The sequence below is a fragment of the Manis pentadactyla genome, chromosome 5, assembly GCF_030020395.1.
Source record: "Manis pentadactyla isolate mManPen7 chromosome 5, mManPen7.hap1, whole genome shotgun sequence".
Classification (NCBI taxonomy): domain Eukaryota; kingdom Metazoa; phylum Chordata; class Mammalia; order Pholidota; family Manidae; genus Manis; species Manis pentadactyla.
In genome coordinates this window covers 171,228,187-171,252,616 of record NC_080023.1, presented here as the reverse complement: position 1 = coordinate 171,252,616, position 24,430 = coordinate 171,228,187, and the positions used below count along the sequence as shown (strand labels likewise).

Sequence of the window (24,430 nt, the reverse complement as noted above, 5' to 3'; positions counted from 1 at the left end):
ATCTCTCAACTAACCAATGATTTGTCAAGTATAATATCCTTATTTAGAAGGGACATGAAGTGACTGTAAATCAGAAAAAATTCAGGACCCATGCAACAGGTGCAGGATGGAGCACAAAATCAAGGATGCTGGGCAACCAAGAGACCCAAGGGGATCACCAATGGGGCAAACATGAAACACAAGCATCTCAGTGAGAAGCCAGACCCTGCCTGGCTGCTTCCATTCATACTTACAAAGGAGGCCCCTCAGAGACTCAAAGTCATGAGGTCCCTTCAGCCCCCCAACTTCTCCAGTGAGTACCCAGATGGCCACCAAACCCTCAGAGACCTGCGCCAGCGTATGTTTGTTTCTCACCCGCAAAAACCGACAAGCCTTTGATGCGGATAACCTTTGTCCCTGATGCGCAGCCGTGACAGGTCTTCAATGAGCTGGGGCTACAGATGATAAAATCTCATCTGGGTTTTTTGTGCTGTTCCTTCCTGCCCACGGTCATGTCCTCCCGCTTCCTTTTCCTTCATTTGGAAAAGTAGAAATGCCGAGAAAAGCATGCAGAGCATGACACCATCTCCACTCACCACCAAACGTTCTTTAACCCGTGGGAGGACTGGAAGAAATCCTACTGGGAAAGGCACTGCAGAACTTGGAATCTCACAGTGAGAAAGACACTCTTGTCATTTCAATCCTTCCACATGATTCAGGGAGAAAGTTCCAGTCGGTTGTTAGTAATAATTTTAAAACCTCCCTAAAACTTGCTCATCTTCCTTCCCAACGAAGAGAAGGCCTTGGGGTCAGGACCTTCATTGAGTGCTATGTCTAGTCGGAATTCAATGATGTTTATTTGTTACAGTATCTACTTTGATAGTTGTCGTTCATGGTGGACTCACTTTATGTCAACTCAGTTAAGCTAGAAATACTTTTTGAATCGCCCCTCCTGCATAGGTCAGAGTCAGCGTGGACCCCAAGATGGGGGGGAAGGAAGTGAAGCAGAGGCCATGCTGTTTCCACACTTTGGAAGCTCAGAGCAGGGCACCCTATTAGTGCTTGTGCACACTGTCTGAGGTCTGCCAGTCCACCTGGTGGGCACGGGGAAACAACAGGGCTGCAGCTTCTTCAGCTCCTGCCAGGTCCTTCTTTAGCTCCCCAGAAACCTGAGCCAACTATTTAGCCCCTTGATCATGGTGGGCACCATCTTCCATCTCCTCCTTGCAGGACACCCCCGTTGCTGAACTTGGTGGATTAGAGGCTTTGTAAAACTCCCTCCCATCCTCATAGGCTCCCGTTTGTCTTTGTTTCCTCCCACTTCCCATCTGTCTTCATCCATGTCAGGCTCCAGCACCAGGCACACCTAGATTCTGAAAACCAGCTCCCACAATTCTGAAAGAACTAATCCTGGAAATAAATCCCTGATGAAGTATCTCTTAATCCCCATCATGTGTTTGCAAATACATTTACTAGTTTCTTATGCAAACACAAATACATGCATACATACAAATATAAATTCATATATATATATACACACACACACACACACAAATATAAATATAAGCTTTACCCACCACTTCTTACACAAAACATACAGTCATACACCCTGTGGATCAGGAGTTCCCAGTTGCAGTTTGAAAAACATTTTTCAAGAGCCATAAAAAGTCATTCCACTTTAAATTCACAACTCCACTTGCTCAGAAAAAAAAAAATCTAAAAGAATGAAATCTATGTACAAAGATGTGCTTTGCAGGACTACTTATAACAACAATAAAAAATGAGATAATAAGCCTAAGAATTCAAAATTAATAGAATATTTAACACAATGGAATACTCTATAGGCAGAAAAAAGAAACGAGCTTGATCGTTAAGTAATGATGAGAGATTTTTTTCAAAATTTATTCAGTAGCACAGGGTAGGTACAGAACAGTGTATATAGTATATATACAATATATGTGGGAAAAGGTTGAGCACACATTACAAGTATGCAAATATCTGTATGTGTACATATGTATATGTTGATATATGCCTGAAAAATAGCTGAACAAAAAATACATAAGAAACTATAACATTGATTGTCTATTTGGATAATACTGACTGGTGACAGGGGAGAGATGAGGGGATTTTTACATAGCCTTTTTAACTTTCAGTTCTTGAATGTTGAGCCAGATGAATACCTATAAAATGTTTAAATCAATGACTGTAAAACTGTCATAGTAATATTAAAATGACTGATTAAATGAGTGTTTATCATTAACGTATTTTCTAGTTTATTTTGACTCACCAGTTATCTGTTAATACCAGGAAGTGAGTCTCGCACACAGTAGGTACTCAAGAATAAAAGGGCTGAATAAGTGAATCAAAGTGTGGAATGCATGGTCCCACAAATGAATTAAGTGCATGAAATACTTTAAACCACAAGAATGATTAGGTCACTGGTATAATGATTATTAAATAGGTCTCGGCTGCTCACATGGTTTCTGATAGTTCCACGCACACACCACTCAAGGCCAGAGATGCACATCCACTCAGGACAGAATTTACTAAACAAAAGCACCCTCTCACTTTATTAACTTCTCCAGCTTCACAGTAGATGTAAATGCTTTATTGATGGAGTTTAATTAATAAAGAGCATAGGCCACAAAACCCAATTCAATGCTCTCAATGGCTGGCAAGTATAACAGGTAATTGCATTCAGAGTATTAACTGGGGACCTAAAATTTGCTCAAAATCCAGAAACAGGTATCATGTGCCCTCCTTCCAGTTTTGGAACAAATGAAACCAAAATGTTCACTGAAATCATTTGGCAGCAGTTACGAATGTACGAGTGACAGCATCACACACCATGAATAAAGCATATTTAATTTCACATTTTTCTCTGGTCCTAATGAAATGCTTAAATGACTTAAAGAATTTACAGAAGGTCTAAATTATGGAAGTCACAAAACACTGTCTAAATCTTCATGCCAAGGGCCAAACCATACCCTTAGGATGGCAGGTATGATTTGTGTCATTACTTAGTTTGGGCTTCTGAGCCCATGCAGACCTGTCACCAGCGGATGGGTGACAGCAAGGGCCACAGACCATCAGCTCCCCCTGCGGCAGGCAGGCTGCCAGATTTCTCATCGTAGAAACTGGTCTTTGTCCCCTCAAACACTGCTGACAGTGGTGTAAATTGCATGGCACTTAAGGAAGTTCATTTGCAATGTGTATCAAGGGTCATAAAAACATTCCAACTCTCCAGCCTCACAATCCTATTCATTGTGAGGGAACAACATGGTCAATACTGCAAGCTTCAGTGTTATTTGAATCAGAAACAACTATACTGTTTTTAACTATCAAGTAAATTATGTACCTACTCAACTGGAGTATCAGAGACTTCAAAGTTATGCTTTTAAAGACTAGGTTACCACTTGGGGGAAATGTTCACAACGTAACACAATACATTTTAAAACCCACATAGGATATGGCATTGTAAACACATCCTAACTGCAACCATGGGAAATTTTAAACGCAGAGGGGCTAAAAATGGAAAGAGAGGAGCTAAAAATGGAAAGAGAGATGATAAAATAACAATAATGAACTGGGGTATCAGGTTTGTTTCACTTTATTACAGGGAAAATAATGGCAAACCCAGCAAAACAGGAATGAGAAAAAGAGGAAAAACTTTTGACATCCACATGGTTTTCCCTATTCTCTTGGTGTCCCATGTTCAAGTTTAGTTCACCATATTGAATGAGATGATCTTGGTTATTAAAGTCCTTCTGAAGATTCTATTTATGGCACCTAGCCTTAGCCTGGAAGTCTGTTTTCTGAAAGGAGCAGACGAGCACACGGGGCGCTCACGCACACCAGCTGCTCTCTCCTTCCCCTGCTCTTCAAGTCAGTTAGATGACGCTCACTTTGGTGTCCTGCACACCCATTGTTTAGTTCTTTTTCTCACTAGAACTTTGAAGCTTCCCCTGCTTCTCAGGGAATCAGGTAAATAAAGTAGTTCAAGGAAATATCTAGAAAAGGCAGTTCAGATACTCCTGTTGCTAATATAAAATCACAAGAATTAGATATGGGGACTGCACTAGTGTAACAGCGATTAAGCAGAGAAAGGCTTGGAAACCCCTTTCTCCTCCGGTTACTAGCCAGGCAATCTTGAGTGGATTACGCACTTCCTGTAAACCCAACTCCTTCCTCTCTAAAATGCTGACAATGGCAGTATGCCATACGGGGTTGAGACTGAATTCAAACCCAATGTCACCACTATGCTATACTGTCACTTAGTCAAGTAATGTGCTTAACCATAGACACAGATGTAGTGTCTTGCTTGTGTAATCTTGGTGAATTGCTTTCTCTCTATGTGCCTTAATTTTACCAGTATACACAGAGGTCCTTTCAAATTGGCCAGAGACAAGTGGTTACTGCCACTTAGTAATCGTCCCACTAACATGGACTCCACAGCCCCACAGTTACTGCCGTAGGAACAAACTTCCCAGGAGTAGTCTTCTCAGGGGATGTGTGATCCAACTCGCTTTCTCATCCGTACAACATCCTGATGAAACTTCTGGGCTTGTCTGCATACAGAACTAGAATGGTCGTCAGTAACACAAACATGAGTTCACATTCTGCTCACCCTTCTAACCATTTCTGTGATTCTGGGCAACTTCTAATTTCTTTGATCTTGGGTTTCCTGAAACTTTAAATGAAATTAATAACACATCCTTAGAGCATTAGTGAAGAAAGACCTCAAAATGATGATGAATACAGAAAATCTTGCATGCCATGAAAGAATCTACATTGTCCCTCCAACGGATAACACCAATGATTAATGCTGTCCCAGAGTTAAATTAAGAGCTAAATAAATAATTCCAGGTTCCTCTCACTTGGCCATGTGACCTTGGACAAGTGATGTCTGCTCTCCCACTTCCTTCATCCGTATAATAGGGTCACTAGTATTAACTAATTCCCCTCTACATGTACATAATGCTTTCCCTAGGGGCCCCAGCTATTATTAAGTGTCTAACTATTACTAAGTCCAAATTCAGTATACTGATGCATAGACCCCATAGTAATTTCTGTCAATATTTCTACATTTCTACATTTGCTTCACAACCACCCACACTAAGATGGTAATTAGATGGCTGGTTTATTATTCCACAGAAAAATTCTTACTTGGCTGAAGAACCAAAACCGAAAAAAACCCTAGCTTTGGGGAACAAACCTTTATAACACCAGCTCAGAGAGGCATGAGCCTCTCCTTCCTTACTTTATATCATTGCCCTAAACAAAGCATAATTTGTTAATAATACAATTTATACAATTCACTAGGACCATGTCTCTATAATATTGGATGCAATTTTGCTTTATAAGAGCAAACACCAACACTTGCACAGTAACACAGAAAACTGGAAGTGAGCAAATTATCAAGGTAAATTCTAATTCTAAATAAGCTCTGAAAATGAGACCCACCATCCTTCTCCCTTTCTCTCAATCTGACCATTGCCTCTCACTGCCCAAGCTGCCATATTTAAATATTCGAACATATGAATTGAATACCCACCCTTCTCTCTTGACAAACTGGGGCTGCCCCGGTTCTCTGGAGAAACAATGCAATATGTAAAAAGAACCATCTAATCCTCTAATCCACGACAGTAGGATGTTGCTGAAACCCTAGCTGTCGATGCTCTTAATTAAGACAACCTTACCAATCATCACTGAAGGAAAATATATTTCATTATAATGTGAAGATACCTTATAACGTTTTTGACAAAGCCATCATAATTATGCTAAGGTGCAGAAAGTAACGCCGCCTAGCTACCTCTTCTGCAAAAAAAAAAAAAAACATACAGAGAAGTGACAAAGGATAACTTTACATATGAATGAACATGATCTGTTGCTCCCAAAGTTCCAATAGATACATAATTGAAAAGGTTAGTGACATTAATGGATGATGTCTTTCAGGACAATGCCATGTGGGTCTTTACAGAGAGAATGGATTTTCAATATCTTCTAAATAAAATGAGTTCACTAGAAAGCCTTGTCTCCCAACCACAGTTCACTGCCTTTGTTCTTTGTCACAGTTCTCTTTTCCTTTGTTCTTTGGCCAATTAATGTCAAAATATTTGCTTTTATTGTGCTACAAAAGTTATAAATGTGCATTGTAAAAATAAATCAACATAGGTAAATATATGTAAAAGCAAAAAGCTAATAAAGCAAATGACCAACCACCCTGCCTTCCCCCACCATCCCACCTCTTTAAGGAAACCAGTTACTGCACAAGAGTTCCTACCCCTAACCATTGTTTTCCTCATTTTTCTATGCCTATACCAAAATATATATGCGCACACAGTTGCACCTAAACTCCCCCTTTCTTCTGCCACTTGCTTTTTTTCAGACTTCACGACATTATCAGGACAATTTTTCTTGAAGATACAGCCATGGAGTAAAAAGCAGAACAGAGCAAAATATGAAGGCTTCGGATTTATTGGTGATTTTTCACCTTACAACACATTATGCCACTTTTCAACCACCCACCTCCCTTTAGAGGAGGTCCTTTAACAGCACCTTTTTTACATAATTTACACCCTAATTCCAAGAGTTCAGAAATAGATGTTCAAAAAGTGAGATACCAGAACGTCCTTCAAATGCTAGACTGTTCCAGTCGACAATAGTTTGAGCCTTGGTAGTACACGAAGCTGTTTCTCCTTGTTTGGCTTGAGATCTTCACTCAATGACTCTTTGAGGACCTACTTTGGTGTGCTGGCTTAAGTAAGAATCCAGATGCAGGAAACCTGCTGGGGCCTGAAACTCCAGAACCTGCCTTTCAGAGTAACCCACAGACTACGAAATACGCTATATTCATTATTTTATTTGATTTTCACAACATCCCTATGAGACAGGGGCCATAATTACTGACACCGTCGAACTGAGAAAACAACACAGGAGAGGTTAAGTAACATGTCCAAAATCACAGGTAAATCAGTGGCTGAAAAATCTGTCTGTCGCCTCGCACCTGGGTTTATGCTCTCAGCCACTAGGCTATAGACTTAACAGCTTAAAAATAGGACTTTTAAGGAGCCAGAGCCTCGGAGAAGTCAGAAATCTCTCTCAGCCTCAGTGTCCCCATCAGTAAAATACAAGGATCAGACGAGTTCATATTAAATCTCTTTACGCTGTGAATGACTACTTATTTGGGCTTTTCTCTCTTTCCTCTGATTTCAAAACCTGACATTATTCTTTTTCTGTGTTATCCCTTAAATGTAAAATGATCTCCAATCGCCTGCATTAAAGGTTAGAGAATAGTAAAACATATTTTTAATATCCCTTATATTCTCCTTGTTAGTCATTTCTCCAACTAATAAGCCAATGCGTTTTTCAGTTTGAACCTTTAGAAGAGAAAAGGAAAAATTGCTAATTTCTACCTCCATATGCCTAATGCCCATGTAAAAAAAAAATCCCGATTACAAATTCCCTGCAATGCATGACCTTCACTGGGGGAAGCTGGCCCATTCTTTGAATTAATATTACAGCAATTAGTCTAACAAAAGGATTTTTTCATCTTTGAAATATTCAACTTCATTTATCTCTGGAAAATAAGCTTCAAAGTTAAGTGCAAGTAAAAAGGCCAGTCTCCTTCACACACACTTTATCCTGTACCTATCTCTCTCAACTGGATTTAACTTTAGAAATTCATTTCTGTGTGATAAAGAACTTTTTCAGCCCCATGGGTAAAACTGTCAATCTCATTAAAAGGTAGCCCAGCAGCTCTGGGCAATGCACTTCTTGCTACATCTTTAATCAATCTTGAAACATCTGCCAGTCAGCATATCTTCTGTAACTCCACTTATTTTACAAATGTTCCCCAGAAATTTACAGTTACCCAATGAAATTGACAGTTATGAAAAAGAAAAAAATCAAATTGTCTCCTCTCCAAGACTGGGCTACTTGATGGCCAGACGCCCTGTCCAGGATTAAAGGACACTCTAATCCACAGGCAAAAGCATTTCCCTTCCCTCTGGCTACAATAAGCTATAACCAGAATTCTCTTTTTATGGTGGAGTAAACAGGGACTCAGGAAAAATAACTAAAATCACGCCTCTCAAGCAAGAAATGCTAAACAATATGCATATAAATCTTGCCTACTATTTGTTTGAAGTTTCTGCTTCCTGGAGAAAAACATGGTTGATACTAATACTTTATGGAGACCAGAGTCAGTGTAATGAACCAGTTAAAGCATTTTCTTCATTCATTCGTCAGATGATTCTATGGAAGAGACTGGAGCGTTTTGACAACATTACAAATGAAATATGCCACCAAACTTTCAATTTATGAAATTAACCTAACGAACCATTTTAGTTTTGAGACCACTGGATGAAATACAGGGAGAAACCAAGGGCCAACAAATCAAAACAAAAACGCATTCTCGTGAAAGGTCTTGGATCCCTCTCTGAAAGTCTGAGCTAAATCTGCAGATTTTCAACGACACATCACGTCGATGCAAGTGGCATTTACCAGGCAGCAGATGCCAAGGAGATATGCATTCAGGAAGATGAGTGAGGTGTATCTCAGGAGCAATTCCTGGAAGTCAAGGGTGCAGGTCGGCTTTACTGCACTCTCTGCGATGCCCTCTGAAGGTCACCTACCCACTCAGGAACTTGGAGGCCTGCAGAGTTGCCCCCACCTGCAACAGCCATCAAGTGTGGACTATGCCCCGCAGGGGGCTCAGTTGCCAACTGTCAGTCTACAAAATTCAGCACTCCCAGCCATTGCAAGGACTTCTTCAGTTGCTGAAATGTGGCGTAGAGATCTGGGAGGCGCACCACCAGGCCTACTACATAGGTCTACCCCAATCCCAGCCAGCCTTCCCACAGGTAGGCAATGGATGCAGGAATGTTGAGCCCAATAGGACACATTAAATACTTGCAGGTGAGGGCAGTAAAAGAAATCAGGTCCTTTATGATATCCATCCAGCAAAGTGTCCAAGGGGACTTGGCACAAGCTTGGAGCACACTGAGTATAAGCATGAAGCCCCTTCCCAGAGGTCTGCTATCAACAAGGCATAGCAGGAACCTTAAGAGCTTGGAGGAATTCCTTAATTCACTCACTCATTGATTCCCTCCATGACAGGTTGCTGAAGCCCTACTAAATGGGAAAAGGCAAGAAGCAAGAGGAGGACAGGCTGCTTCCCTTGGAGCTCACAGGCTAGTGAGGGCAAAATCACCAAACACTCCCCAGATGTATTTTAAAACAGCTCTGAGTGTTGTGAAGAAAAACAGGGCAGCACAGCCCAACAGAATTCTCTACAATGATGGAAATAGTCTGTGTCTATGCCGCCCAACATGGTGGCCACTAACGAAACGTGGCTCTTGAACCCTGCAAATGTGGCTAATGGGACTGAGGAGTTGACTTTTTTTTATTTTCGTTAATTTAAATGTAAAGGTCCACCCGTGGGGTGTGGCTCCTCCCACCACTGGTATGGGGGATGGTATTGGGAAGAGCATCTGCAAATCAATGACATCCCAGCTGGGATTTACAGAATGGGACAGAAGTAGAGAAAGTAAGAGAAAGAACTGTGAATCAATGAAAAAGTATGTGTAAGGGCAGTACAAAGGAGGTAACAAAGCAGGCTATGTTTGGCTTGATTTGGGGGTGCAGTGATCTGAACGCTGAATGGGGGGTCCGAGATATGGCAGGATCTAGATCACGGATTGCCTTGAGTGTACTGCAATGTATTTGTAGGGGAAAGCAATTAAGATTTTAAAGCAGAGAAAGGGTAGGATTAGGCTTGAACTTTTAGATGATCTTTGCAGAATAGATTGGGAAGTGGGGGATTGAGTCAAGGTACAAAGGCAGGAGAATATCCTTCAAGTTACACACACACACACACACACACACACACACACACACAGTTAAACATACCCCAGGGGTCAGAACTGGCAGAAACAAGTACTGACCACTCTTAGTAGGAGCATGCTTGGTATAACCTCTTTGAAAGAAAATTGGCTCTATTCACCAAAATTGTAAATGGACACAACTTTGCAAGAGCAACTTCCTTTTCAGGATTTATCTTCGAAATACCGTATCATATATGCATAAGGGAATGCAATAGGGATGTTCACTGTTTCATTGCTTAATTAGCAAAAATTAGAAATCACCTTCAAATGTTCACTAATAGTGTGAACTAACTAAAGAAATTGTGTAACAACCAAATAAATGAACACTGGACGTCCATAAAAATTTTGGAAAAGTGCTCCACAGAAATTAAAGGAAAAGGGATAGGGTATATTACAATATTAAATAATATGAACCCATATGTGCAAAACAAACTATGCAAAAACACTATGCATGCATATGCACAAATACCTCCACACAAATATACCAGAATCTCCTAGAAATGGCCATGCCTCGCAAGTAAGACAAGTCTGGGATGGGAGGCTAATTTCCCCTCCCTTCACTGTTTTTGTCATTGTTTTCTTTCTTTACCATGTAAAACACTAGTTAAAAAGAATTAATACATACCTAAAAGTCATCTTGCATTGTAGGGAGAGTGGTCTGTGTTCTTTCTTTCTCTTTATTTTTCTTCTGTTCCCTCTGTCTCCCTCCCTGCCTTCCTTTCTTCCTTATCTTTCTTTGTTGCCAGAAATTCAACTCTGCCTTTTGAAATCCAAAGTAAATAAAAATTTTAGAAGTTAATCTGTTCTTGTTTTGGGTCTGACACAAGTCAGAGCAGCCTAGTGGAATCCAAAGTTTTCTCTGCTATTTCCATTCAGGAGGCCAGCGGCTGGGAGACCAGCTTGAGACTGAGTTGGATATTCCACGGGCTTGGGCATGCTCTTCGCATCCACCATCCCGTTTCTGGCTCAGAGGCGGGCAGGTGGCGGAAGAGGAGGTCAGACATTGACATCTCCATCCTGCCGGCCGCAGTGGAAGTTGAGCTGTGAGCCACTCAGTGACATGCTCTGGCCACAGCAGATGGCCAGCAGCAGCACACGGGGTAAAAATCAGACCCTTCTTCCTCCAGCCCTGGTTCCTCCTCCTGCCTGGATGGCCCACATCAAGGACTGCAGTGCGGATATTGCAAAAGGGCTACAAAAATCACCGTGGAATTGCATGAACCTCTTACGAGTTATAAATATGTACACATGTTACATGCTAAGGTTATTGTCTGTTACATAATTTAATAATCAACTTGCTATTTCAGTGTTTCATTCATTTACTTAAACCGCATACCTACCATGTGCCTAGAGGTGATCCCAGCCCCTGAGAATTCAGTCATTAATGAAACAGAGAACGATCTTACCCTCCAGAAGCTAAGAGGCAAGTAGAGGAGATAAGCAATAAAGAAAGGATTTTTAAAAATCAGTACGGGTGTGAGGAATGATCCCGAATGAACGAAAAGATCATGAGACAGGATCCCTAAGTGGGGCCACATGTAAATGGGTGGGCAACTGGTCAATGAGGGGGTGACTTTTGAGCTGATAGCTGAAGCCAAGGCCAGCCAGAGAAGAGCATTACAACTAAAGGGGAGCGTCCAGGATGTGAACAAAAAGGCTTGTCATATAAAGAACAGAAAGGAGCTAGCATGGCGGGAGCAAGTGGCTGGAGCTCAGACAGAAATGAAAAATGAGGCTCAGGACACCAAGTAAGCAAGACCTCGAGGTTCTTAATATCCAGGAACAAAATAATGGAATGTTCAGAAATTGTATCTAGCTATCAGTAAAAACATTCATTTCATCCCTCGTCCCAGCTAGACCCACGGGAAACATCTTACAGAGTGACCAACTTAAATATAAAAACATTGGGTTGCACTGCATAAGTCAATATGATTCAACAAACATATCTTTTTACCCAACAGATGTTGATCAAATTTTCAATTTTATAATTTTATTTTTAGAATACAAGTAACAGACACAGTCCCCGTTCGCATATGATTTATGCTAACTTCTATATGAAAGGCTTCTTCATAGCATTTCCCAGGAAAATGCTTCACTAAGAAAGTAAATCATCTTTCACGTGGTCTAAATTCTTTATCACTACTCTTTAAGTTGAGTAAATATCACTCTGCAAACAAAAGATTCTAATTATAAAATTACCAAGAACTCAGTCTCATGCTTAAGAAAAACCTAAATACAAATGGATCCATTTCTCACCTATTAAATTAGCAAAACTTTGAAAAGGATCTCAAAGCACACTTGCACAACATATGAGGAAACATATTCTCATGAGTTGCTGGGGAACATCTTCCAGGGGCCACTCTGATAAAGCTTTACATGTGAATGTGCTTTGGATGGTAAGTTCCACTTCTAGGAATCCAATCACCAATATGCTCTCCACTGGATGAGATGAGGAGTGGTCTGCACCACTGCTGGTAACAGAGAGAGAAAAAAGAAAAAAGCAAAGAATTCTCAAATGCTCCACATTTGACTCCACCTTGGATTCACATTCAGGCTCTGTGTGGTGTGCACAAAACTTAACATCTCAGTAACTCCGTCTAAAATGGGCATAAAAACACCTACCTCATGCACATATTTAATAGTGAAAGAAGAAAAGAAGAATGAATAAAGACACCACATATATCCATGCACTAGTATCCTATCCAATTTTTGAAAACCATGACATATTGCTAAAGTAGGAAACCACAGAGCAGAAATTATGTAATTACATATTACACACATGTACATACACACCTGCACACATGCTCACACAAAACTACTTATACTTATTCTGGAAGAAACTACTCACAGTGGATCCTTCTAGAATTAGATGATACCTGGGCATGAGGATGAAAGGAAATCTTACTGCTCAATGTATAAACTTTGTACTCTCAAATTTTGTACCAAATGTACATATTATCTACTCTAAAAAAAGATTAAATAAAGTGTAATTTTAAGGGGGGGTGTCAATCTAAACCTCCAAAATTAATTCTGTATTCCCTGATATTGAATTTACAAATTACATACCAACAGGAATTATGAGGAATTCCAGAACATTCTACCACTCAAGACTAGAATCTACAATAAAATTAGTTGGGGTATAGGCACAGGCCTCTTATATTTGATTATCCCACTGAGTATTCCAACCTGCAGTAAACTCATTTATGCAATCAGCAAATACTGAGCATCTTCTATGGGCGAAGAGTTGGGGATATAAAGTGAACAAGAGAGACAAGGTCTTAGGTCTCATAGATTCACATCTGAGAGGGAGAAGACATAACCTACCAAAAAAAAAATTAAGAAGAAAAATATCTGCACACATAAAAATATCTTAATCCTATGCATACTCTTAAATTAGGGCAATGTTCTAGATAGGTGTGAAGGAAAGACTAGATGTGGTGGGCAGCGCAAGTAGTTCTGAGGCAATTACAGAGCTAAAATCTGGATGCCAGCCAGAGAAAATCAGAGCAATCAGCCATTAATGAAGAAGAGGAAGACCCCCAGGGACAACCCACACCACATTTACATCTGAATTACTGGATGCTGAAGACTAGACAAGTTTTATAACATCTAAATTTGGGGCCACTGCAGGTAGAACCCAACCCAGGCTCAAAACATGATTCTTTTGCAAATTAGCCAAAGTATCTGCCTATTGCTAGATGAAAACCTAGAAACCTGAAGAAACAGTTCATATGAAGAGTCAATTTTGCTAGGGAATTCAAAGAGGTATTTCTTAAAGGTTTTGTGAATAAATGTATCTTATTGAGTTAATGTGTGGCATAAGATAATAAAATGCATTTTGAGATTTGAATTGCTTTCGTAAATAGTGAAACTTGGATTAAGTAAAAGCTTTGAAGTCAAGCTAGTGTTTTGAGTTAGTCCATTCATAAGACAAGCTAATTTCTCTTTCTATTAACCACTATTAACCACTAGAGTACTCACTGCCTATATGAATGAAGGTAACCTAAGATACAGGCTTGGGTAAACCTGAGATAGGTTTGGGGGGGTTTGGGATGAGAAGTGACATATACACATAAGGTGATATCAGATGTAAGTTTCTGAAGAGGATGGTATTCAGTACATGGGATATTTTTTCTTAGGACCCAATTTTTAAGATATTGACATAAGATCAAACCAGATGGCAGCCGTAAGTAAAGAAATTTTTTAAAAACCTACTTTAAAAGTACAATCATTCTGAGTTTCCCACACCACAGTCACACACAGGCCACCATATGGATTTATGCTGTATCCGACTTCCAACCACATAGTTTTTGCCACTTCTTAGTAACACCTGCAGTATGAGTTAATTATCCATTAAGTAACTCCAATTTTTAAATTAAATAATCTTATTTAAAGAGGCAGCTACACCTTCTTAGCTTCAAGCTAGTTATCACTTGAAGGTAAATGTGAAATTTAATATGATACAAAGTTAATGAATACAATAAAAATATTACATTATCTGAAGACTGCACCTAAGTAGTTTTCTATTAGAAGGCCTCCCAGCCTTCAGTGTTTTGAGATACACTGAATAAGGAATAGCACTTTTTCCCATTTTATGAGTAAGTATTGTTTCCTGTTCTACAATGTTCTCTCGAGATACATAATTCTCACCTTTGGGGACTACGACTAGGGTTAACAGACAAAAATACTGTAGTCAGTCTTTTAATCAAAGACCTACCAGTTAGGCTAATATATTCAACTCTATATTTTCTAAGATGGTGGTTCATTTGTGCTTCCAAAACAAGGATTTCTACATTTATAAAAATGTATCACTAAAGTAAACAGCAAAGGGAAGGGAGTGTGCTACCCGTGTGTCCTTATCAAAGCCATGGCTCTTCTACTGAGATATAAGTGAATTAATTTCTACCTGTTCATGGTTTTTACAATGAGCAACAAATGTCATCTCAAACTCTTAAAAATAAAAAATAGAAATCATTGTTTTAACCATTAAGTTCCTACTATGAGTCAGGCACAGGATCAAGAGGCTAATACACTTATTCTTTTATAAGTGTATTTTCATCATTTCTGTATATGAGGAAGCTAAATTTCAGAATATGTAAGCAAGTACCCCCAGGCTATAAAGTCAGTAAGCAGCTAAGCTGATAACCAAACTAAAGGGCAAGTCCAAAATTTATGCTATTTCCACCATGGAAAAATAATGCATCACTTCAATTATTTTTTTTAACAAAACAGGAAGAAGCAGTATCCTAGCAAGATTTGAAGCAGTTATAGACAAAATGATTCTAAAATTCATATCAAAAGGCAAAGGAATTAGAATCACTGAAACAATCTGAAAAAGAAAAATAAAGTGGGAGGAATCAGCATACCCTACTTCAAGACTCAATGTAGAGCAACACGTATAGGTATACATGGACAGACCCACTGCTACACATATATATAGGCACATAAAACAACAGAACAGAATAGAGGGCTCAGGAATAGATATACATAAACCTACTCAGTGGGGAAAAAGATAGTCTTTTCAACAAACGGTACTGGAGCAATTGGACATCCACAGGCAGAAAATGAACCTAGATCCAAAATGCACACCTTACACAAAATTTAACTCAAAATGGATCATGGGCTTAAATGTAAAAGGTAAAACTATAAAACAATTTTTAAAAATAGGAAAAAAAAATTTAGGAAGCTGGGTTGGACCAAACCTTAGTAACAAAAGCATGATCCCCAAAAGGAAAAAATTGATAAATTGGACTTCATCAAAATTAAAAACTTCTGCTCTGTGAAAGACCTTGTTAAGAGGGTAAAAAAGATAAGCTACACACTGATAGAAAGTGTTTGCCACCACATGACTGAGAAGGAGTAGTACCTAGAATATATAAAGAACTCTTGAAACTCAACTGTTAAAAACAAACAACCCAATTAGAACATGGGCAAAAGACATAAATAGGCATTTTACCAAAACATTATGTACAGATGGCAAATAAGAACATGAAAAGATGCACATGAAAACATCAGTGCCCAGTAGGGAAATGCAAATCAAAACCACAATGAGGTATCAATACACATGTCAGAATATATAACATGAAAAACAGTGACACCAAACACTGGTGACAACATCAAATGCTGGCAAGGATGCAGACACAAGGGATCACTGATATCCCACTGGTGCAAATGTAAAATGGCACAACCTCTGAAAAACTAAACATACAACTTCCAATACAATCCTGCAATTGCACAGCTGGGCATTCATCTAGAAGTATGAAAATTTATGTTCACACAAAATCCTATACACAGTTGTTTAGACCAGATTTTTTCTTAACAGCCCAAACTGGAAACCACCCCCAAACGTCCTTTAATAGATGAACAGCTGAACAAATGATGGTACATGGAATACTAGTTAGCAAGAGAAAGGAATGCACCATTGACACCCACCACAACCAGGGCAGTTCCAGAGAATTATACTGAGTTAAAAAAAAAAAAAATTCCAGAAGGTTTTATACTATAGAGATCCATTTGTATAATATTCTTCAACTGGTAGAATTATAGGAATGGAAAGCAGATTAGTAGTTGTCATGGCTTTAGGGCTGTGGAGGAAAAGAGGGGTACCTATAAAAGGACAATGAAGGCCCATTGGTGAGGGAATGTTCTGTATCCTGACTGGACCAAAGTCATATCCCAGTTATGATGCTGAATACAGATTTGGAAGATGCTACCATTGGGAAAAACCTGGTAAAGGACGTGGAAGGTCTCTGTGTATTATTTCTTACAACTACATGTAAACCTACAATTATCTAAAAAGAAACAAATTCATTTTTTAAAATGAGACAGCTGTTCTTAACTTTTTGGAAGTTGCGGAGAGTGGGAGGAGAGGGAGCCCAGGGTAGGGGGTCCTGATCTCTCTAAATCTGATCAAAGCTATGAGGGTTCACCTGAAAGAAAACCCACCTGCACCCTATCCCTGGAGCCTCTGTAAGGATGCCACTCAGAAACCTAATACACACCGCTAACCCTGATGTTCTCTGGGACCCAGGGAATGAGACAGAGGCTTAGAACATGAGTAAAAACAGCCCCACCCCCCAGCTGCTCCACAAAAATCAGCTTCCAGGTGCTTATCCAATATTTAGCCATCTGCATTCTAGAAAGAAGCAATTTTACTTCAACATTCACATCTATCTGTGGCATTTCTAAACTCACAATTTCCTTTTGAATTTCACAGTATCAGGGAATTGCAGGAGGGAGGGATCATAATCTCTCCCTGGTTTAGAATCTCCAAAGAGTTTATTTTCACCCAACTGGAATCAAATTTCTAGTCAAAGGAAAATTAAATGTACCCTTTCTGATCTCACAAAAATGGAACAGGGAGATTCCTGGAGGTACATGTTACTCAGATTAATTCATCTTTAACTATTGCGAATATGTTAATCTCATGTTAACAATACAAGTCCAAACAAAGACTTTGAATTCCCTGAGGATGCTGACTGTACCTGTCTGATCCATGGTGGGTTCAGGCTCAGCTCTCATACCCGTTAGGCACTTAAGCAGTATTTGATGAATGATAAAATAAATGAAAGCAAATGTACCCCAAATGAAAACTAATCCTTAAACTATTGAAGATAATGATTCCCCACAAAAATCACAAAGTTGCTTAGGTTCATTTCTAGTCACCTAATGGATATAATCAAAAACTGCATTGATAAATGTGGGAAAAATCATCACATCTGTAACTTGGTTTATGTCTAAACACAAAGTCACTAAATTGGCCATCCTTTGCTTAAGTCAGTTTTGGGGATGATGGTTAAAGGCTGACTTTATGCATAATTAGTCATATGTCATCCACTTGGACCATTAAATGAAAACGACAAAAATACCAGCTGGAAAGCGCTTCTGACATGGAAAACGCTGAAGCTGATTCAAATGGGGCCAAAATATGTGTGTTCAGTCTTCCTGAACATAAATTTCACTACTGCAAAGTTAGCCCCAAGGCCTCATCCTCTTGAGAGGAAAAACAGGGCTCCAGCTATCTTACTGCATGCATGTGCCCATATACTTATGTACTGATAGTATATATGAATTTATTCTCTATTTCTAAGAATATTATGTCACAAATATAACTTAATCATGGTACCATTGAATGCACAGATTCCCAATCATTTATAAACCCCAAGACTCTACATGAAATATTAAAGCCTCTGGCATACTGGGTCAGGTACAGCAGGTCAACAAAGGACTTGGAAAATATTTCTGCCTAATACCTGGACATTAAGTAACCAATTTTTCAAACCCATTCGCTGCCACCCAGGAGAGAGACATGTAAAGTAACGGAAATTTCCTCCTAGCCTGATGAGCTGGCTCAAGCCAAAGCTACATGGAAATGAGTTTCTCCATCCTTCGTATCTTTGCCAATTACCTTAGAATTATGAAAAATCTTACCAAGGCAAGAATTCTTTCTATACCCAGGATCAGTGCCAAAACAATATTTGTGCTTGTACATTATTTATTTCACAGATAATGAGTTTGTTTCCCTAGTTCCTCATTTCCAAGGTCTTTGAGGATGACAGCGATTGCACTAGAAACAGTGACACCTGTGTGTCATCACCCTCACAGAGCACCAGCAGTCAGAGTGGGAGCAGCAATAAACAGGAACTGGGTTTCCATTTTGTCAAGCCCTGCGTTAAGCCCTTTAAGAGGCTTGCCTATTAGGTGGGTATTATGAGTCTCCCTATTTTTATAAAGACTGAGGCTTATAAATGTTAAATAACTAACTCACCACAAGTCACATAACCAGTCACTGAACTGGGACTTTAATGCAGTTTCATGTCAGCCTCTGCTCTTAAGCCAATCCACAGTGATGGAGGCATTCATTCATTCATTCATTCAATAAATCTTCATCAAGCCAACAGCCGATGAAGTGCAATGCACTGTTCCAGGCTCTGGGATTCAGCTCTAATTGAAAAAGCAAGAAGTCCCAGGCCTCATGGAGCTTCACATGCTTTGGGGGCATACAGGCAATCAACAAGCACAATATACAGACTGTTATATGAAGGGTAGTAAGTCTAGAGAGAAAAAAAGGAAGGGAGGGGGAGGAAAGAAATAAAACAACATTTCTGGAAGGCCTCAAGGAGAAGGTGGCATTTGAAGAAAGGCTGAAGGTGAGGGAACCAGCCAGGAGGAGATACCTGGGGGAACAGCATTCAAAGCAGAGGGAACAGCATGGGAAAAGGTTCTGGGTCAGCATAGGGCTTCAGAACCCACTGTAAGGCCTTTACTCTAAACTGAACGGGAAGGCATTGGTGGGTTAAGCAGCCAGGAAGACAAATTAGGTGATTGCGCTACGATGGGAAGAAGGTGGTGGGGCACTGAACCAGGAGGGCAGTGGTGGGTGGTATGAGGGCTGCTTGGATTCCAAATATATTTCCAAGGTAGAACCCACACGGTCCCCTGATGGACCAGTTGTGGGGGTGAGAAATAAGGGAAGGAAAGCTTGCTTGACTTTTCCCAGGGCAACTAAAATATTGAGATCTCTAGTGACTAAGATAAGCAGGAGAAGAAGGTTCGGATGTCACAATCAAGGGTGTCGACGAGTTAGTCTTGAGTTTGTTAGACATCAGGTGGGAATGTGGGCTAGACACGAGAAGAGGTCCTTGGTAGACAAAAACACAGAATGTTATTTAAAGGCCAGCAATAGAGGGATTGTGATAAATAAAGTGAATAGGGCTGAGGCTTGCATGGTGGATAAGCCGCGGCAATTACTGATTGGGAAGTTCTCTCTGTTGTAAAGGAAGAAACCAAGTGTGGACATTTAAGCAAGACCATCTAAGCCATACAGGTTATGAGAAGCAAATTGCCTGACTCGCCACTTCTCTATTAATGATGTGTTAGTGCCTTTTATGGATTAGCCAGATAATTGTAGACAGCTGCTCCCCTTCTCCCTCAAAGCCCCTCAAATAGTAACAGGGACATTCCTGAACAAACATTTCCCCCAGGGCACTGCCGGAGACCTGCAAGAATGATGGAGACTAAGCTGGAGAATGAATATACCGAGTGAGATGAGCTGAATCTCATTTAGCTTTCTGACATTTACTAAAAAGAGTTAAATCTATACATATTTGACTGCTTAATCACTTAAACTGCTTAGAATCTCAGTTAAGGGTGACCACCTACCTGTGGCCCATTTGAATGGGATTGTCTTAGAATGTTTCCTGTCTCACTGAAAAATCACTTCAATGTATGTAAGTGCATATGATTTGTAAAAACTTCATCTAGCGAAAACATCTAGAGCTGCACTAACATTTATACTTCTGGACACTTCTAGACAGAAAAAGAAAGAAATCAGTAATGTCTGTATCCTTCCACCAATCCTAGCTTATCTTTAATTATGTCAAAGAAATGACACAATCAGAATCGATGTGGATGCTTTCACTGCATTTTCACAGACTTTACCACAATGCTCACAACATCACTCAATAGTTTTCACCGTACAGATTAGGAAACTGAGCCTGAGAGAGGTCAAGGGTCACAGAGCTGAGTAATGGAGGCAGAATTTGTTTTCTTTCCTCCAATCTGAAGGAGCATTCCTTGGCACAACAGCTGCTTACCATAAAATGTTGTTTTCTTGTTTAATTATAAACCCTCCCAAACGTGGTTCTAACTCACAGACACTTGTCTGGATTCCATTAATAAAACCCCTTTGTCATATTAGTTCCTCAAGAGGCTTATGAATTGCAAAGTCATGCGGTCACGCTGTGGTCCGATCGGGATTTCAACGTGCACTTCCTGAGTGCCCACTCCGTACCACCACCACCCCTCGAGACTAACACATGAGGCGTGCTGTTCTAGGCTGTCTGCAGCCTAGACTAACACCACTAACATTTCTTACTGTGGATGGAGGGTCCCTATGCCCTTTCCCTGGAGCATTCTTCCCCATTACTGGTAGCCTGCATTAAAACTTGAGTTCGCACTGTTTCCTGCCAACTATGTAATCAGCCTCCTCAGTTAAAATAAATAAACTATATCATAGGAGCACTTTTTTAAAAAATTAAAGGGTGACTAAACCAAAGTTACCAAGTAAGACCAGATTTCATTGATTATATTTTTGAACTTTTTCTTCCGTGAGCCATAGCCAGCACTCCAGATACTCTAAAACCTGAGTGTTAACACAAAATGAATAAATCCTGAGACAGTATCCTGCCGCTTGACATCCAAAATACTGTAAAATATCAAATGAATGCAAACGAAAGTCTATTTCCTCCCTTCTGCTTTAACTATCTGTCTATAAACATTGGCACACACATAGGACTATATTGTGTCAGTTGAATAATACAGGAAAATAATCTCAATTGCCATAAGCTAGAAAGTTATGGTAACTAGTCTTTCAAATAAATCACCATGTGTCACGATTTGGCATAACCCCGAACCTTAAGAATAATTCACATTTTGTGCATTAATAATGCATGTCTTCTTCCTATTGGAATGCTCCCTAACACAGAATGAATCTCTTATCAATTTGCTCAAAAGATGTGATGGAGAATATCGGAAATTAGAATGGAGTTTTTTAATGTGTCCCTTAACATTGTAACACTTGGCTCGCCCATACAGTTATCAAAAATATAAAGTTCCTATTATTTCTTGCCCTTTGCATGGGAGTCACTCAAGCAAGTACCCCCCAACAAGAGCTGCCCCTGCTGGTGAGAATGTTTGCATAGTAGAAAAGAAAAATCAGGGAAACTTCTTCCACAGGGTCGAGAGAGATTGGTTCGTTCCTGTTACATTTCTCCCTAATACTGTAATTACATATTCACAACAACACTGGGCGTAATTGCTAAAATTTGGTAACCAGCAGGGGAAAAGAGCAAGGAAAGGACCAAAACAGATCACGCAAGAGCGCTTAACAATTACAGATGCTCCATCACCAGCCTTTCCTCCTTAGCTGTTTACCCACTGGAAAATTTCGTTTCAATTCTCAGTAAAATTATCTGGCACGTAAAAAAGTCCAACGACTAAATAAGAGAAAGGTGCCAATGACATATATTTGTAGAGGAAGATGCTGAATTTCTCATTAGAACCCTACTCTCAGTGTGGTCATTCCACGTCACTGCTGACATAACTGTTCTTTCAGTTTTAGTTTACCATTTTTTTATTATTATTTTAGTTTTAGTTTACATGACGGAAGTAAGCTTTCCTCCCCAGCAAGGCCGGCGTCTAAACGCACACAATAAACAAAACTCGCAACAAGGCTTGACACAAGACAAAGAGAAATGAGGTGGCCTGAAATTCAAAAAATCATTTCAGGCTCCTCTCCCGCCCTCAAGAATTCCTTTACCGCACTCGAGAGAAGCCGAATGAGTTCTCTCTGAAGTCCCATCAATGAAGAGGAAGGAAAAGGGGAAAAGGGAAGGAGTCTTAGGAGAGGGGCCAGCCCTATGCCACCATCTGTCCCCTACCAACACCCGCAGATGCATTCGTTCTTCCTTGCAGTACACATTTAGGGAGCACTTGCTCTGTGCCACGTATTATGTTCCACCCTAAATAATCTTCCAGTGGCTTCCAATGTGTCCTCCGGCCACACAAATCCACCACCCAGGCTAAGGACGAGGGGAAATTCAGATTCGGGGATCCACCCCAAGTTGGCCTGGCCAGAGACCAAAACCCACCCCGCCTTTGCCAACACCTGGGGCAGACGCGGGTCGCTGTCCTGCCCCGGAGTCAGAGGAGCCCTTTCTCTTGGCAGAACTGTCTCCCTGGGGACAGAAGGTCGCAGACCTTGTCCACACCGGGGGCGCCCGCCCTCTCTCTCAGCCAGCCGATGCATCCCCTGGAAAAGTTAAGTTGGCGGCGAGTGGGCCGAGGGGCACCGGGGGCATCCGGCGGGCGCAGCACCCGGCCCGGGTTTCTCGGCTCTGACTCCCATGGCTACCGGGAAATATTTACTTCCAGTAGATGGGCTACTGCGGCCGGACGCGCGGGCACCCTCCGAAAGTCAAGTCACCCGCGAGATAAAGATAGACCCGTTACATACCTAGACCTGGGCTCGGGGCGGCCGCCCCGGGGGTGGGAGTGGGGCGGTGGACGCCGCCGCCGAGCCGCCCTCCACCCTCCAGGGATGCCGGCTGAGGATGAAGACAACTGACCCGGCGAACGGGGGAAAAGGGATCGGTCCTTACCCCGAGGCGTCTGCTCCGGATCCTCACGTATCCTTGCTTCACTATGTCATTGAAATTGGAAGCCATCCCGGAGAGCCGGTGACCCCCGGCACCCGCGCGCACGCACCCCGAGCGGCTCTGGGGAGGGCTGGGGGCAGGGGCCGGAGACGGCGCGGGGGGTTGGGTTCAAAGGGCCGGGCGCTCGGGCGGCAGCTCCGCGTGGCTTCAGAGCGCGCACATCGCTTGCGCTGCGCCCCGAACCCTGCGAGCGCGCGGCCGGCGCGCAGCCACCTCGGGGGAGCGCGGGGAGCGCGGCGCGGCGGGGCTGAGCGCGGCGTCAGCTGACTCACCGGCCTGCCCGCCGGGAGGAGGAGCGGCGGCTGCTCGGGGAGCCAGGCCTGCCCCTTCCCGGGGAGCAGGGGGAGCAGGGGGAGGAGCCGGCGGGGCCCGGGGTGCGTGGCCCCCCGCAGGCACATGCCCCGGCCGCGCGCTCCCCCGGGCGGCTTGCCCCGCCGCCTCCCGCCCGCGCCACCCGGCCGCCCGGCGGGCCGACGCGCTCCTCTCTCCCCCCGCGGCTTATTGCAGGCCAGGAAATTTCACTTTTTTCCAGCCGCCGCCTACCCCGCCTCTCCCGTCAGCTCCAGCTCTTCCCTAAAAGGGCTGATTGTTACCTCCCGTGCGTGTCTGGATAGGTGGTGTTGCCGCGGTTTGCCTTGACCTTGGCAAATGAGGGGAGGGGTTTTGCCATGGCTTAAGCATGCTGACTGCTTCCTCACGTTTCCTTGACATCCTGGTCCCCGCCCTAGGTAATATCATTCGGCCCATTTTCCTTGTTTGAGCCTGTCTTTTGTGTCCGCATGTAAGATTCCCAGGGGTTAACCCTTGGCTTGGCCTCATTACTACGTGTACCCCCAAAGCCTAGGCCAGAGCAGGTGCTGGATAGGTTCTTAGTGCCAGGCACCTCTCCAAGCCCTTTGCATGTACTCATGCAAATTAAGAGATTTTCCCCAAGTCCCAAGGGGCAAGGACAGAAGGGATGGGTGGGTGACACCAGCTCAGCTGGTCAACACCATCCTCTGTCCCTTCTGAAGAGCAGAGGTCTGGGGGGGACGGCTTATTAGCTGGCTTCCAGAGAAGACCTTTCTAAGCATTTGCACTAAAAGACGGCATCAGAAACTGGCCAATTCTTGTTCACGTGTGACGGAAGCAGGACTGGATGGCCTGTGGTCGGAGCTGTTGAGAAGAGGATTCATTTATTTAGTGAAGTGTTTGACTTGATGGCATTTGAAGGCCTTTCAGCTCTAAGATTCTGTGACTCCTTTCTCACCAGGAACAGTAGCTTGTAGTCACTTTGGTTTGACGGGTGTCAATTAAAGAAGATCATCAACCCAAGAATGTGTCCAAGGATGACGGCCACTGGATTGG

The 24,430-nt window shown here is 41.8% G+C and overlaps 1 protein-coding gene across 1 annotated transcript in view; it reads right to left on the bottom strand.

Moving 5' to 3' along the window:
* The window catches only part of DOK5 (docking protein 5), a 137,521-nt gene extending 114,213 nt beyond the window's left edge, over nucleotides 1–23,308 (bottom strand). Inside the window, exon 1 of the mRNA XM_036901922.2 lies at nucleotides 23,027–23,308. Coding sequence (XP_036757817.1) covers nucleotides 23,027–23,092 — 66 coding nt within the window. The 5' untranslated portion in view covers nucleotides 23,093–23,308. The remainder of the gene's footprint in view (nucleotides 1–23,026) is intronic.
* Between the last annotated feature and the right edge of the window lie 1,122 nt (nucleotides 23,309–24,430).